Source organism: Argiope bruennichi, chromosome 10, assembly GCF_947563725.1.
Source record: "Argiope bruennichi chromosome 10, qqArgBrue1.1, whole genome shotgun sequence".
NCBI lineage: Eukaryota > Metazoa > Arthropoda > Arachnida > Araneae > Araneidae > Argiope > Argiope bruennichi.
The window spans coordinates 64,132,588-64,147,953 of record NC_079160.1 but is presented as its reverse complement, the minus strand read 5'-3'; the positions used below and the strand labels follow the sequence as shown (position 1 = coordinate 64,147,953).

The following is a 15,366-nucleotide window of genomic DNA, read 5'->3' as shown; positions in this document are numbered from 1 at the left end:
AATCGTGTCTTGTCCATAAAGCATGATGGAGTAGCTTGCATACTTTGACACATTGACTATTTTTCCATTTTATGACACATTCCATAAAGCTGTCATTCCACAAGCTAGACTTTACACCCACTCCAATTCCCAAAGCAAAGTACATTTAACTCTGCGAATTGTACGCGGACATTATACAAAAGGTCTTTCGTGATGCATATCAAAGGAATTTTCCGATTCCATAATGCATCTCAACCTGATACAAGAATGTATGTCAGTATCCTCATTACTCTGAGACCAAATATTTTGCTCCAAAATTAAAAACTAAATTTAAACAGTACTTAATCCCGCGGTTTTTATGCTAGTTCTGATTAACAAGCTGAGTTAAAGCAGAATAGGAACGGAGCATTCGATTTGTTAAAATGTTTTTTTAAGTTGCCTACAAATATTACCAGTATTCTGTACCGCTTCCTCGGTCAATCTATGAATTTAAATATTTAATTTCCTCAGGGTTAGGTGCCAAATTGCCCAAACCTGACATCTAACAATTCTCTATCATGTTTCTGAATAATTAGATTAATTATGATTATATATTGCGAAGAAATCACATTTTGGTTGAAACGCTGCTTGTATCCAATAACGCAAGAATGATTTGATTCTAAAATTTAAGAACAGATACTTGGATGTACGATTCTATCTGAAAGCATACTGTAATATCACTAATTTCTTTCTTGGCATTTCTTTAACTTACCGTTTCAAATTTTCGATCCCAATACTCCTGATTTCTTTGTGCTCAAGTCAGTTGGATACAAAACTAATTTTCTAAATTCCAGTTAATGAAATTTTAAAATGCTAAATTAGCATGGCTTGTTTCTGGCGGAAATGGTTAAAATACATCTACGTTGAAATGTTCCGATAGTTTATGTAATAGCTTGTGCATGAATTCGTGATTTAAGTAAATAAAGAGAATACTAAACAATGAAGCTAGATAATGCTAATTGAATGACACTCCTTAAAGGATACAATTAAAATGCAGAAATACCAAATACAAAATAATCGATTTATTCCATTGATTTAGATTACACGAAAGATGTTAAAATAAGCAAAGATAAAGAATTACAGACTAATATAGAAAAGCAAAAGAATTTATATGAAACTTGTTTATGACATTAAAAACTTAAACACGGAAAAATTGCTTCAAAGAGCAAGAGAATGTTTAGGGTACTAATCCGCAATTTGCACGAAATATGGTTTCCAAATACGAATTAGCGAGGAGTACTTCAGGCTTAATTAAAAAATAACGTCGTTTAACATCCTTTCAAATGAATAGTAAAATTAGAATGTCATTAATTTTCTTGTATCTTTCTGTCCTCGCTTGATTCGAATTTCCGTTACTACTATATCATTAAGAACCAATCACTTCAAGAAATCTCGTCATTCCAACTTCCTCTTCACTTTACTTTCCGGAAGCAAAATTTCGTTTATATAAGGAAATTCCTCCATTTATAGCGTAAAAAATTAGGCCGTGATGCTTTTATTTTTAGTACCTGAACTAAGTTTATTCCTTATCTGGTTCATCTTGCATTCAATAAATCCTCGAACATCAAGAATTAATTGCGAAACTAATTTTTATTCTAAAGTTGAAGATATTTTGATTTAAATTTCCTACATGGATTTGTAACTCGCGATATGAAATTCGCCATATCAGTTCATAAACAGAAGTTTGAATAACAGCCTCAAATCAAAAATTAGTTACTTTAGAATAACCGACTAAAATAAGTAAACACTACAAGGATGGAATTTCATGAATTGTCAACGAGTTCGATTAAGTAGTCCTTATAACTTCGACATTCCAAAATGAAGCTACACCGGAACTTAATTGAATGGCCTTTGACAAAGTTAATAATTAGAGGACGAATTGTTCTCTAAATTAACAATCGCGAAAGTTAATGAAATCAAACTGTAGTTTGAGATATTCATTTTAGAAAATTTATCTTAAACCTTTTAATTGATTATTGTATCAGAAAAATATTCAACTTCCGTTTAGTTTGAGAGGATTCACTTATTGCCAAGTTATTGGTTTGAGATTTCTTCATTTTTGAGCGAGTATTCGATTTTCTATATTCTAGGCTTTTCCTTTTAAGTGTTTGACGCGTCGCAAATTCGTGGAAGATACTAAAATCTAAACTTTTAGTATTCTGAAGGAATAGGGAAGAATTCATAATATTCGAATATTCGCCACAAGTAACCTCCAAGCAGTTAGGGTACCACAATTATGTAAACATACCTGGTTAGTCCAATGCGATGCAACAGCAGGAAATTCAGGAGAAAATATCGCCCTCCATCCAAAAGCAGCACAATATTATGATAAAGTTCTTTTCAAAACCATCTTAGAACTAGTATTATTAACATTTAACATTTTGAGTCGAAAAATTGGAAGAATGACGCTTGCAACGGCAATAGCTTCAAAATGAACAATCCACCACATAAGGAGAGTTTGACATAAAGATGCAGGTGTCGCTTCCACGTTCGTGTCAAAATTATCTTGCGAAATGAACTGAAAGAAAGATTGTCGTTACATTGGTGCAAGTTATAAATGATAAGAATTACTTCTTTTTGCGACATGGGATGCTCTGTCCTACTTTATATCGATTTCTTTGAAAAATTCTATGCTTAATGAATATTTCATATCGCGAATAAGATTTGTGGGAATTATGGTAATTCAGCGAAGTTATAATTCCTCATCAATCTTTCAAATAATCTTTGCGCGCCGGTCATTGATGCCCTTCGACGCCAAAGTCATATTCAAGCACCTGTTGTCAGTAACCCTTAAGATATTCAATTCATTATTTCGGATTATTAGAAGTTTGCACGGTCGAAATTTATTCACTACATTTTGATACTATTAAGAAATTGTCCTTTCAAGATAAACTTGCCATAAATGGCAAGGGACATGACGTACAGAATATAACGGTCTTTAGACAAAGCTTTGGATCTGAAGCTATTAATTTTGGCAGATAGCGATTTTCGAGAAATGACATTCAAGAGATTCACTTTTACAATTTTTTTTAATATTAAATTCCTACCAAAATTAATTTGTAGTAATAAAGAATTTTCCTTGATAACTCCAGAAATTATGATGAAAAGCTAACTTCACAGAAATTTAAAAATTAACTTGATAATTTTATTTGTGTGCATTTAATTTATTCAACTTTTAAAATGGTAACAATGCTTATACGCTGTGATAAAACTCGAGAATTTTTTTATTGCATATTTCAATCGCATGATTTAGCCAATGTAAATTTATAATTTAAAAGGTGCAATTTTATTCATTCATTTCAAAGCATAATTTTCACTTCTAACAGACTTAAACTGGCATTTTGCAAATCAAATGAATAAACAATCTCGAGTAGAATGCGGCGACTGATGAAATAAGGCTAGATCAACGATTCAAGCTTAAATTACCATGCTATTACGAGATGTAAATTCGTTATATTTTAACAAATTTTTTAAATCCAATTCTTCATTGTTCATATAAACCATTCTAATAAAGTCAAGATGCAACTTCGCGGATGGTCTTTCTCATTTTCATTATACTATAATTTATTTCTTCTATTCCGATGCAAAACAGAATCTTTAGCTTTCAACAATGTTTTGAATCACTCGATTAAATATTTGATGAAATAACGAAGACTTAAATTTCTGAATATAATCTATTGTATAATATTAATGAAATAAAAAATTATCAAAATTTGGAAATATTCCCCTGACTATTAAATTGTCAGATTTTTTGCACCACAATATTTTAAAAAATTCAGAAAACCCATGAAATGCAGCTTTTAATAAAAATTGCTCTTTAATATTTCCAAAAATATTCGAGAAATTACATTACCACCCTTAAAATTATACATGCGCCGAATTTGTTAGCATTAGGTAAATTAAATTGAGCTATAGTCATACGTACATTCGTTCATATGAGTAAGTAAAAGAAGTTTAGAAGGTAAACTACCGAATACCTGCAACACTATAAAAGATGCTTTTTAATACTAACAGAAATATCGAAACGAGCGTTAAAACTAACAGGATTTTAGTCGAAAGACGAAGTTGAGCTTTTTCAAATCTGCCAATTTTCGTAAAAAGAAATTTTTAAATGTTTCAATTATATATGTAAATTTTAATTTACATAGCCAATTTTGTAAAGTGTATCATGAACAATTGATTTTTGATGAGATTTTCCTATGAATGAATTCTAGCTTTCAAGAACTGAAGTTCTAGACTGCTTTTGTCACAAGCAGATAATATTGCGGTTTTTCCCAATTCAATTTCCCAGTAAATTTGACGGAAAAAAAGCTATACGATACTATTAGGTTTTACAGCAAGCCATTTAATAAAACTAATAATCAAGCTCTGACCTTTTAAATTGGTTCATTCATCTAGAAAATGCTAGTGTCATTTATATAGTAATGGTTTATTCAATGATTGCATAAATTCTGCTACATACTTGATTTTCTAAAAATTTGTTTAAAATAATGATTCTTATTTTATAACCATTATTATTATTATTATTTTATATTATTATATTATAACCTTTCCATTATTATTATTAAGGTTATTATTTTATAACCCTTCTCGAAAAAAAGATGAGCGGAATATTTTAGTTCATTGTTTTTCGAAAAAAAAAGGCATTTTTATACTTATGCGAACTCAAAACAAGTAAGTAACTTACCCATTACGATTTAATTCAATATAATAATAAGCAGTTCTTAAAAAATATACGATTATTTTTTTTTCTTTCTTTCTTTCTTTCTTTGAATATGGCACTAAAAAGTTGTAGACGACTATAACATTCCATTTTTATGCAGACTCAGAAGAGACATTAATAGTAGACACAAGGTATTGAAGCACAATGTACCCAGTTTAACAGAATTCAGAACCATTTTATAATATTGAGTTCGCAGAATCTTCTTCAAAACGCACGCATCAATAAAACGAAAACCGATCAATTCTTTGAGTTTTTATCAGTGTATAGGGATCTAGAAATTTCTTATAAAGCGTCCTCTTCTTCCAAAGCTTCGTGCGAGTTGGCATGCTTAGCTAGCACGTACGAAGTGGAGTACGAAATATTTTCTAAAGGTTGCTCACTTTTTGAAAAGGATTCAAAAATATTTCTCCAAATTTGAACCCGAAAGAAGCGATAAATATAAATATTATTTTTTTTTAAAAAAGCAATTATCATGACAAATTTAAAAATAAATCTGTCGTCTTTCGTAGAAAATTAGGATAAAGTGAAACAAAGGTGCCTTATCATTCATTCAATCAGCAATTATAGGTCATAACTTTATATGCTACAAACGGGATCTTTGCTTAAGGAGCATCAAAAACATGATAACCCAGTAAAACTTAGAAATCATTGAAGGTACACCATGATATTGTTTGGCTCAGACTCCCAGCTAATTCTTGCTGAAATATTCCGGTATAGTTTCTTTAGATAGTGAAAATAGCCGGTTATCTACACTTCTGGCCATTAAAATTGAAACACCAGGAAGGAATGATCTGACTAACATCAAAATCATATAAAAGGAAAAAGAGGTTGGGGTATGCAAATGATTAGAATTTCAGCGCATTTAGATGACGCGAGGGAGAAACGACATCTGAAGCACTGCATAAAAGAAAAATTGTGAAGGGGATTTCTCTTTTGGAAAGCGCTTTGTAAGGATGGATTGTTCTCAGAATATTGTTATGCGTCGAATAATAATAGTTTACAATAGTAATAAATACTTTTCCTGTAAGTCCAAATTCAGTAATAGCAGGACTGTTGGCTATCGACTGCTGGGATTATCGCTCCACGATACTGACAGTCAATTTGTGAAAACTTAATATGGGACTAGAGTTCAACGTTTAATTTTATTTATTTGTAATAAGACCTTGTCTTAACAATACTATAGAAAACTTAAAACAACATTTTAAGGTCAGAAATTCATCTTGAAAAATTTAGCATGCATATTTAGCATGACGGTTTATACTAAAAAAGTAATATTTATGATAAAGTAATGTGTTCAATCTAAAACCTGAAGGTATATATTTGTGAAATATATTTCGCTGAGTAATATTTCCCCGGATTATGTTAAACAATTTTTTATGCGTCAGTATTCAACAGTTTTTAAAACATGTTATCGAATTGCTTTGATAGATGAGCTATATAACGTTTCACGTAATGTAGACTCTGGATTTGACAAAAAATTTGAAATAAGTAAAAATGAATTGCAAAATAACATACTTTTGGAATGCATATTTATCTAGTATTTATTTTGATGATTTAACTAAACAGTAAGTTTTTTAAATCAAAATGTGAAAAATTCCTTAAAAATTTAATTAAAAGTCTATAATTTCTTTACGTTACTATCGAAAATTCCAAATTTTTCTTTATATTCAAAGAGCATAACAGTTTATATTAAAAATATGAAATACTGAAGATAAAAAAAAAATTCTTATCTGAGTGTTAAAAGAGCGTATTATTTTCGAAATGACTTTCAAGGTGCTGTTTTCACAATTTTTATTCAACGGATGTTTTTATTTCTGTATTAAATGAAGATTTAAATCATTATTTCGTGTGTTACTGAATTGCATTAATATCTATACTATGTAAAAAATGTAACAAAAAATCGCACACTTATATATGACGTATTAATTAATTTTTCCAAAAAAATTAATTAATATTCAAATTTTTAAGTTTTGCGTTTTGATGAATGTTATGATTATATGAATAGCTATAAAAGAGCACATATAGTAAAAAATATCGCAAATAACGTTTAAAAATATAAAAAAAATCGTTCAAATAATTTCTTATTAGACTTATCTGGTCTTGGACTCTTCTGCTTGTGTACTTTAAATAAAAATATAATTATCATTGGCAATTTCATACCATGTTTTTCTTGACTCATTTTCTTTCGAATTGAAAACACATTGCAGGAAGTGTTTACTAGGATATTCGAGAATCGAATATTAATCTTTATTGCTTCATTGTTCATATTTAAATCAACTTTCAGCCTTGAATTATTAACTCTTTAAAAAATAATAAAAGTTAGTTTAGTATAAAAGCTCTTCATACTGTAGTGATTACAACAAGTTCGTTAAATTTGTTTGGAGAGTCGAAAACTGGTAAGTTGATTTTTCTGTACTTTTATTTAAAACTTTTTCTGACCAACTACAACGAAACATAGATACTTTTCTTTTTTAATCTTCTATTAAAGTAGAATCGGTGGAAAAAAAAAGATTTTCCTACAAACTTAACTGTATATTTGATTTAAATTCGGGTGCAGAACTTGAATTTTGAAAATCCCAAATCTCCAAAACAACAACAACAAAAGAAATAAAAAGTGGGAAATTATGATCGATATCATGTTTTACGAATTGAAATCTGCTTTTTATAAGTTCATTAGAAATTTGACAGTAACAGTAGTTTTGAATAGAATCAGCTTATATGGCTTCAGGCCAAAGTCAACAATTTTTTAAAGGGCCAACAACAGATAACTTTTTAACAGACACGATCAGTCGCATGTGCGCTAACTCGATAACAAATTCTATATCAGTTTAAATTTTGATTAAGATTTTGCATATTTCCACCTTATCACAATTAAAAATCAATGAATGTCACTGAGAATTATATTTCGGAATTATAATTCTAATAAAGAAGTTTCAATGAAAAAATGCCGGTACACCTAATTGTTGTTCGTTTGAAACGAACGATTAATACTGCGTTTTAGAAAATTGTAGAAAATGATTAACTAATTGAGAATTTCGCTTATAAAAATTGATTAAATAAAAATTAATTAGAAGGAACTCTTTCTGTAACTCTCCTGGATTGAAGATATTTGCAAGAGTTAAAGATTTTTACGGTAAGTGACATTAATGGATATCGTAATACGATCTAATGAAATGTGGTATATTTTTCAAATAAATCTAAAGTTAGTCTTTATCATTTGTTTCTTTTATTTTAAGAAACGGAACATATTGAAAATATTTTCAACTCAAATTTAAACGAACATCAATAATATTTAACTTTTTCAATTGTCTTCCTAAATGATTAGCAGTATTTTTGCGTCTATTATGTACTCCATCCCTAAATAGCGGTACAATATGAATAAATTTAATTTACTTTTTAAAATAGTTAAATGTATGAGGGAAATTCTTTGTTTCGTCGGCGCAGAAAAGGAAAAAATCAACGATAAATGAATGAGACAATATTAATGTTTATTATTTTATTAAAATGACTGGTATCCAAAATCATTTTAAAGTTTTACATTGAGATATAATTCAAATGCTATAAATAGTTTAAATGCCAATGTTTCCCATTCCACCATTAAAAAAAAAAGTTGAAAGCTTGTAAATATTAATTTGACATATAATAAACTGACAGGCCCGGCGTCCTTGCATAGGGGTAGAGCATCTTCCTCGTAATCTGGGCGTCCCGGGTTCGAATTCTTGTTTGGGCATGGATTTCTTTATCTGTGTTCTATCTGTGAGGTGTGTGAATGTGCCCCCCTGTAAAAAGAGGTTGTTCAAGCGAATGTGTGAGTTTCATCTTCATATGAGCTAGACAGACTTCTGCACTCAGATGCTCAGGAGTCCTTACCCTCAGAAGCTACTGCACCCACCTTTAAGTGGTAACGCGGACACGGCATCATCATCTATGAACTGACAGGATTCAATTGCATTAAAAATCACCACAATACCTTAATTTTTACGCACTTAATCATTCAAAAATGTTAATCACAAAATTTGATAAAAATTTTGGTATTTAAATAAAATTCCCGTAGCATGTCTACCAAATAGTTTAGTAACCAGAAAAGTTAAGAACACGGAGGTATGAAACGGCGTTCTGTTCCTCTAACGCAACTGAAGTATAAAAAAATTAATTATTCGAAAATAACTATTAACATCTTTCAAGGCCTAATTTAATTTAATGAGATCCAAAAATGTATAAACTAATAGCTTTTATGGAGAATCGTCTAAAAGGCTTTTAACGTTCTCTTAATTGTATTGAGAGCTTCAAAAGTTGGAAATTATACATAAATTTTAATTATTTAATATATAAATTGCCATTTTAAGGATAAATAAGCAATAAGAATCTGATGAAAAATAAAAATAAATTAGATTTTTTTTTTTTGACTTTCCATTTTAAAATCCTTTTAATCAGCATCAAAATTTTTTCAAATGTCTATCTTTATACTCCATTTATTTCAATTTAGCAAACAACTTCGTTTGAACTGAATGTAAAATTTAAAGAATGAGAGTCATTAGTAATATAAAATATATCATAGCAATTCCAAGACGAAAGTATTTTGACACCCTAATATAATTTGGTTATAATTAAACGAATTTTTTTACACTTTTCTTTTATTAGTAATAAATTGGACGATAGCATTTGAATACATACAGGTTTATTCCTTTCAATTTATAACCGAAGCTACTCAACTTGCAAATGTTGATCAGACTATTTAATTGAAAAAAATCCGTTCCTCAAACTTTCTTCCAATTCAAATATACAAGTAATCTATATTTGGAAACTTTTGCTCCGAAGTAAAGTATCATCAATCTTTCTTCTCGTGCGTGCAATATACCAGTTTTCTAGAGTGTATTTTGTGCTGTCTTTGATATCAGTTGTGATACTTTTTAGCCGTTTTAGCAATCTTCATTGCATTCTTTTTTTAAAAAAAATTGGGTCAATCACGTTTTTTGCTGTAATAGTTGCACATAACAAAATGCAAGGAAATATCAATCAGACGGTGAGGACGAAAAATAAACATTCTTTGATATTCTTTTTACAGACTGATGAAAATATCTAGAATAAAATGTCAGTTTTCATTTACTATAGCAATAAAAAAATTGAAAATTGTCGGGGTTTTTTCTTGCCTAATTTTTTAATTCATTGATCGGAAAAATTGGCATATACATCTAAATAAGAATATTACTCTTCCATTTTTCAAATGCATAGATACTGAAAAAATAATTTATGAGCAGTTACCTTCCATGTTACATCTTTCTAATCTCATGAAATGTCTGCTGTTCTTGTAATATCTACAGGAAAAGAAGAAAGACAGATCCTTAATACTAGTTTACATAAAAAAAATTGAAACAAGATGCAATTTGCATGTCAGAATGATATTACTTGGAAGAATCAAGAAAAGGAATTTCAGTATGTAATATCAGATTTTCTAATATTTCCAGTTTCTTTATTTAATAATTTATAGCTTATATCAGTTCATTTTAACTATGAAAACATTTTCTTCGAATTCATGATTGTAATAATTTTATGTAATGAATTTAAATTCTATAGCATTTCAAACCTTTATTTTACCTTTTATTTAACCTTTTTAATAGATTTTCCTTTCAGCCTGGTTTCTGATTTCGATTTTCGGTTGGTTACAATTTCAATTTCCTTTTCATAACTATTATAGAATATTTCAAGCCAGTGCGTTAAATTTGAAAGAATGAAATTGAAACATTATTATGTATACTGTAAATTCTTGTTATTTGTCTGAGGATATTATTAAATTCAAAATTGTTATAAGCGTTTCCTCAATAGCGATATAAGTGTAATATTTTTCAGTTCTTTCCCTGCATAATAGTATACTCGTGAGTTTTTAATATATTTCACTATGTTTGTTATTAACTATTTCCCTGTAGACAACAGACTTTTTTCAGAAGTTAATTAAAATGATTGCAATGTCTATCGAGGAAAGTGTATAGGTAAATATGTATTTGTTTTTCTTTCTTGATGGATAATGATAAGGTTAGTTTAAATTCACCGTTCAGATGATGTTCCAACAAATCAATCATAACTCATGTCTTATATCCTGCATAAAAAATATTTACTCTTTACATTTATAAATATTTAAAAAGAGTTACAATTTTAATTCCTTCAATAAATTGTTACTTTTTGGTCAAAACCATGCTTTTATCATACTTTCATTTTTTATTGACGTTTTTTCTATAAAATGTTATTTATCATGCGCTGCTTTATTTTGTTGTACTTGATAAATTACCCATCTATGATGAATATTTCTATCTATTAACCAAAAATGGAAATAAATGGACAAGCTTTTCAAATGTTCATTGTTGCTTATTAGAGCTTTGTTTATGTTAAAGAAAGTAAATTTGTGAATAATTTGCAGTTTAAATTAATAAGTGTATCTTATTCATCTTGAAGTAAAAGTGAATAGTATAAACCGTAATATAAAATTAAATCTTAGTGAATATTAAACTCCAAAAGTATTAATAGTGAAAAAAGTTTCACTTTTTCCCAATTTCAATAGATTTGAAATTCAGAAGTGATTAAATTATTTGCAGAGCATACAGTCTCGACATCAGAAATCAGACTGATAATATAATATTATTCATTATTATAATATTATTCATTATCCATTATAATAATATTATTCATTATCCTTTTAACAAACATCATTCATATATAACTATATGCTGGATAAAATGAAAGCGTTAATTACTTACCTTTATTGAGAAAACAAGTAAAAGCTGTATTTATTCGAGTTTAATTTAGTTTAGTTATATTAACGTTTTGTTTTCATGCAGCACAAGGGTTATTTTGGGGCGGACCTCGTAATTTCCAATCGTGATCAGAGGATGCTGTATTTTTTCGAATAATATTTATATTATTCTAGAAATTATAGATTCAAATTTTCAATGTTGCATTATTAATATACAATTGTCTTGGGGGTTTTTTCTTAGTCAAAATTTATTTAAATAAAAAAGCAGTTTCCACGAGACAATCTTCATAATATCTCTGTCAAAAATCTGAAAAGCAAATGAGCTACAGGCATTTAAATTTCCAATGGCCATTGGATGTGATGACGCATATGCACATTTTTTTAAAAGAAACTCCACAAAAAAAATAATACAGAGCTTTTTCATTTATGGTGAATGAAGAATAGATCACAATCTCTTCAGCTGAACAACTTATACATCTTTGTCACTTTGTCAAAGTATATCGAAATAATAAATCAGTTTTCACGAAACATTATGTAAAAGGCAACTAAAACACATGCATTGAAATTTCTGATAGCCATTGGACGTGATGATGCATATTCACATTTTTTTTTTTTTCAGAAATTCCACAAAAAAATATCACAGAGCATTTTCACTCATGATGACCGAGGAATAGTTCAGTCTCTTGAGCTAAATGACTTATACATCTTTGTAACTATATATTATCTGTACATAGAGAAGAGTTGAGAAGAGCTAACAGTTATCGATGTTGTAAATTCACATCCAGCAGCCATGGCTCACTTTTAGTAAGTAGATTTGGAATATCTTCATATATGCATGTTTGTTTCTCCATACTTGTTTTGATAATCTTTTGATCCCAGGTTGAATATGATATCGATATAAAGCCATTGTTGCAGACCTTAGTACTTAAAGACTTATAACAATGAAGTTAATTAATATTAATTTAAGTAATCAAATTTACAAAACAAAATTATTAAATGTATAATTAACTATACGACGTTCAGATAATTACTGATGAACTAACTATATGAAGGTTTTACCATAGCAATGACCAAATGTTTGAGAAATGTACGGGACCAGCTGGTAATAACTCACTAATCGACTTACCAGCAAACATTAGTGTGGAGTGCATGCATAATAAGAGAAGTACGGTAGTACCGGGAAATTTTTATTCTCTAGCAGAAAGATTTTAAATCAAACCCCATTTTTTTCACATATCAACTCTACTTTTATTTTGTTTTTGTTATTCTTGTTTAATAGTTATTGAAATCATAAGAAATCTATTTAGTCCAATTTGTCATATGCGTACTAATGATTTTTGGAGGAAGATTTGAAAATGCCCTAACAAATAACAGATATTTACTGCAATACTTTCATTTTTATGACCTCTTCAACAAGCTTTAATATCCCATCTTCCTTCTCAATTCAGAAGTATGCTAAAACAGATTTTTTATATAAAGGTCCACTAAATTTTTGAACTTAGTGGAACTTTTATAAGAATTCTGTTTAATATATATATATATATATATATATATATATATATATATATATAATGGGAATAATATTTTGATTTGATTCTAATTCTTTGTTATGTACATGAGCTCTCAAAGATAGATATTTCCCTATGATTTCAATTATGTTCTAACCTACATATAAACTTTCAAAGAAATAGGAAAAAATTCTGATGAACATATTAAATAATAAAATAAGAAAGAGAAGAAATAATATGATGAGAATATAAGAGATAAAACAACCAAAGAGAAAACATAGCGGGAAATGAAGAAGAGAAGAATTTTGAACTTGCAGACCGATTTTGAAACAGAACCTTTTCTTAAATCACGGTGCTATACATAGCCCCTCTGATAATGTATTAAATAATAGAACCTAACATTAGCTTCTTGTTTTGTAGCTACACTAACCTTATTTTTTAACAGGCTACATCATTTTGACCAGGGTCGGATGGCAAAAGTAGCCCCTGTATAGACATCCCCTCCACTAGTTTTGCACTGCCCATAGGCAAAACATTTGCCACCGAATGATTTAGCGTAAATTATATCCTCTTAATCAGTAGTTTTTTGATAGAATCAGGCGCTATCATAACGAAGCCAATATTTTACCATCAGACCACCACTTTCCACAAGTCTGTACGATAAAAGAAGTCTCTTTATTTGTATCGTTAACCGAATTTCTGATGTAGAATTATTGTTATATTAATTGGTTAGATAATGTATCTTTCTTTTATCGCAAAACATTTTGTATAACATTATAAATAGACAATGTCTTAAAATTCTTTACTTACTTTATTAAATTAAACATCATAAATTTAATTAATAACATAATTTGAATGGGCGTTAATTAATAAATAAAAATTGTACTGAAAATAATTTCGAAATTCGCTTTCTTTGTCGTCCCAGCTTGTCCTATATGCGAGGCAAATTGTTATAGCCAAAAAGTAAAAAAAAAAAAAAATATTTCAATTGCTAAAATCAACAAAATAGTTGAATGATTTTGGTAAATGTTATGACTACAAAAAGCTATAAAAATTATTTATATTCAAAGGATCGCAAATGCACATAAAGATATAAAACTTTTAAAATAATTCGTTGTATAGTGTTTGACTCCCTTACTTGCGTAACTTGTATAAAAAAAGTATAAGCATCATTAAAAAATTTCACACCATGCTTGCTGCTCAATATTGTTCAAATGGAAGACACTTTACAGGAAGAGTTCACTTCCTGTAAAGTGATATATTTGTGATTAATAACAATATTTATTGTTTCTTTCTTCATATTTGAATCAGCTCTCAGCCTTCAAATATTATCTGTTTAAAAAATAATGATAGTAAGTTTAGTATAAAAACTGTTAATGTCGAAGTGATTAAATAAAAAGCTATCAATAAGAAGCTATAATCAAAGAATCTCAAATGTATTTCAAAATATAAAATCTTTAAATAATTTGCTTCATCTAATGTTTCCCACCCTTACTTGTGTACATTATGTAAATAATAAGTATTTTCTAAAATTTCATAAATATATTTTTCTTGTCTTCATATGGTTCGAATTGAAAACACATTACAGGAAAAAAAATTTGGTATTTTGAAATCAAGGTCAATCTCTATTGTTCCATTGTTCATATTTAAATCAATAGTCGACCTTGAACTAATGTCTGTTTAAAAAGTAATAGTTGGTTTAGTATAAAAGCTCTTCACGTTGTAGAGATTTAGAGATATTCAAATTTATCTTGTTAAAGTCGAAAATGGTAAGTAAATTTTTCTGTTTTATTTATTTAAAAAAATCAAAAACTGTATAAACTAATACTTTTGTGCAGGCCCGTCTCGAATGTTTAAATGTTCTTTTATTGCTTCTGAAAGCTCCAAACAGAATATAGTATTCAAGAAATGAGACATTCGTGACATAAAATGTATCGCAACATTTCCAAAACCAAAATATTTTATCTCCATAATGTAATTTGGCTGTAATAAAATGAGTTGATTTGCACATTTCTTTTATTATTGATAAATTTAGCAATAGCATATTAAAGCTTCATGCTTGTAATTTCAATTTGTCATCGACACTGCGCATCTTGCTATTATTCGTCGAGCTATTCAACTGAAAAATAAATTTTCTTCAGTCTTTTTCAGACTTTCTGCTGATTCAGCCTAGCAAATAATTCATATTTTTAAGCTTTTGCTTCTGAGTAATCTTTAACCTTTCTTCTCGTGCGATATGTCACTTTCTAGAGTGTATTTTATGCTGTCTTTGATAAAAGTTACCATTGTTTTTGAGCAGTTTAAGAACAGAAATTAAAAAGTTAATTTTAAAAATGGGGTTAATCATGTTTTCTTCTGCAAAAGTTGTACAT

General features: G+C 28.7%; 1 protein-coding gene across 3 annotated transcripts in view; it reads left to right on the top strand.

The window, feature by feature from the left end:
- Positions 1-7,112: 7,112 nt before the first annotated feature.
- LOC129988685 (cytochrome P450 4C1-like) overlaps positions 7,113-15,366 on the top strand; it is a 32,203-nt gene continuing 23,949 nt past the window's right edge. For 2 of the 3 annotated variants that reach the window (XM_056096957.1, XM_056096959.1), the window contains exon 1: positions 14,694-14,763. In XM_056096957.1, coding sequence (XP_055952932.1) covers positions 14,761-14,763 — 3 coding nt within the window. In that variant the 5' untranslated portion in view covers positions 14,694-14,760. Of the gene's footprint in view, positions 7,138-10,062; positions 10,175-12,105; positions 12,291-14,693; positions 14,764-15,366 lie in introns of those variants that run through there. The other variant, XM_056096958.1, reaches the window with a different exon arrangement.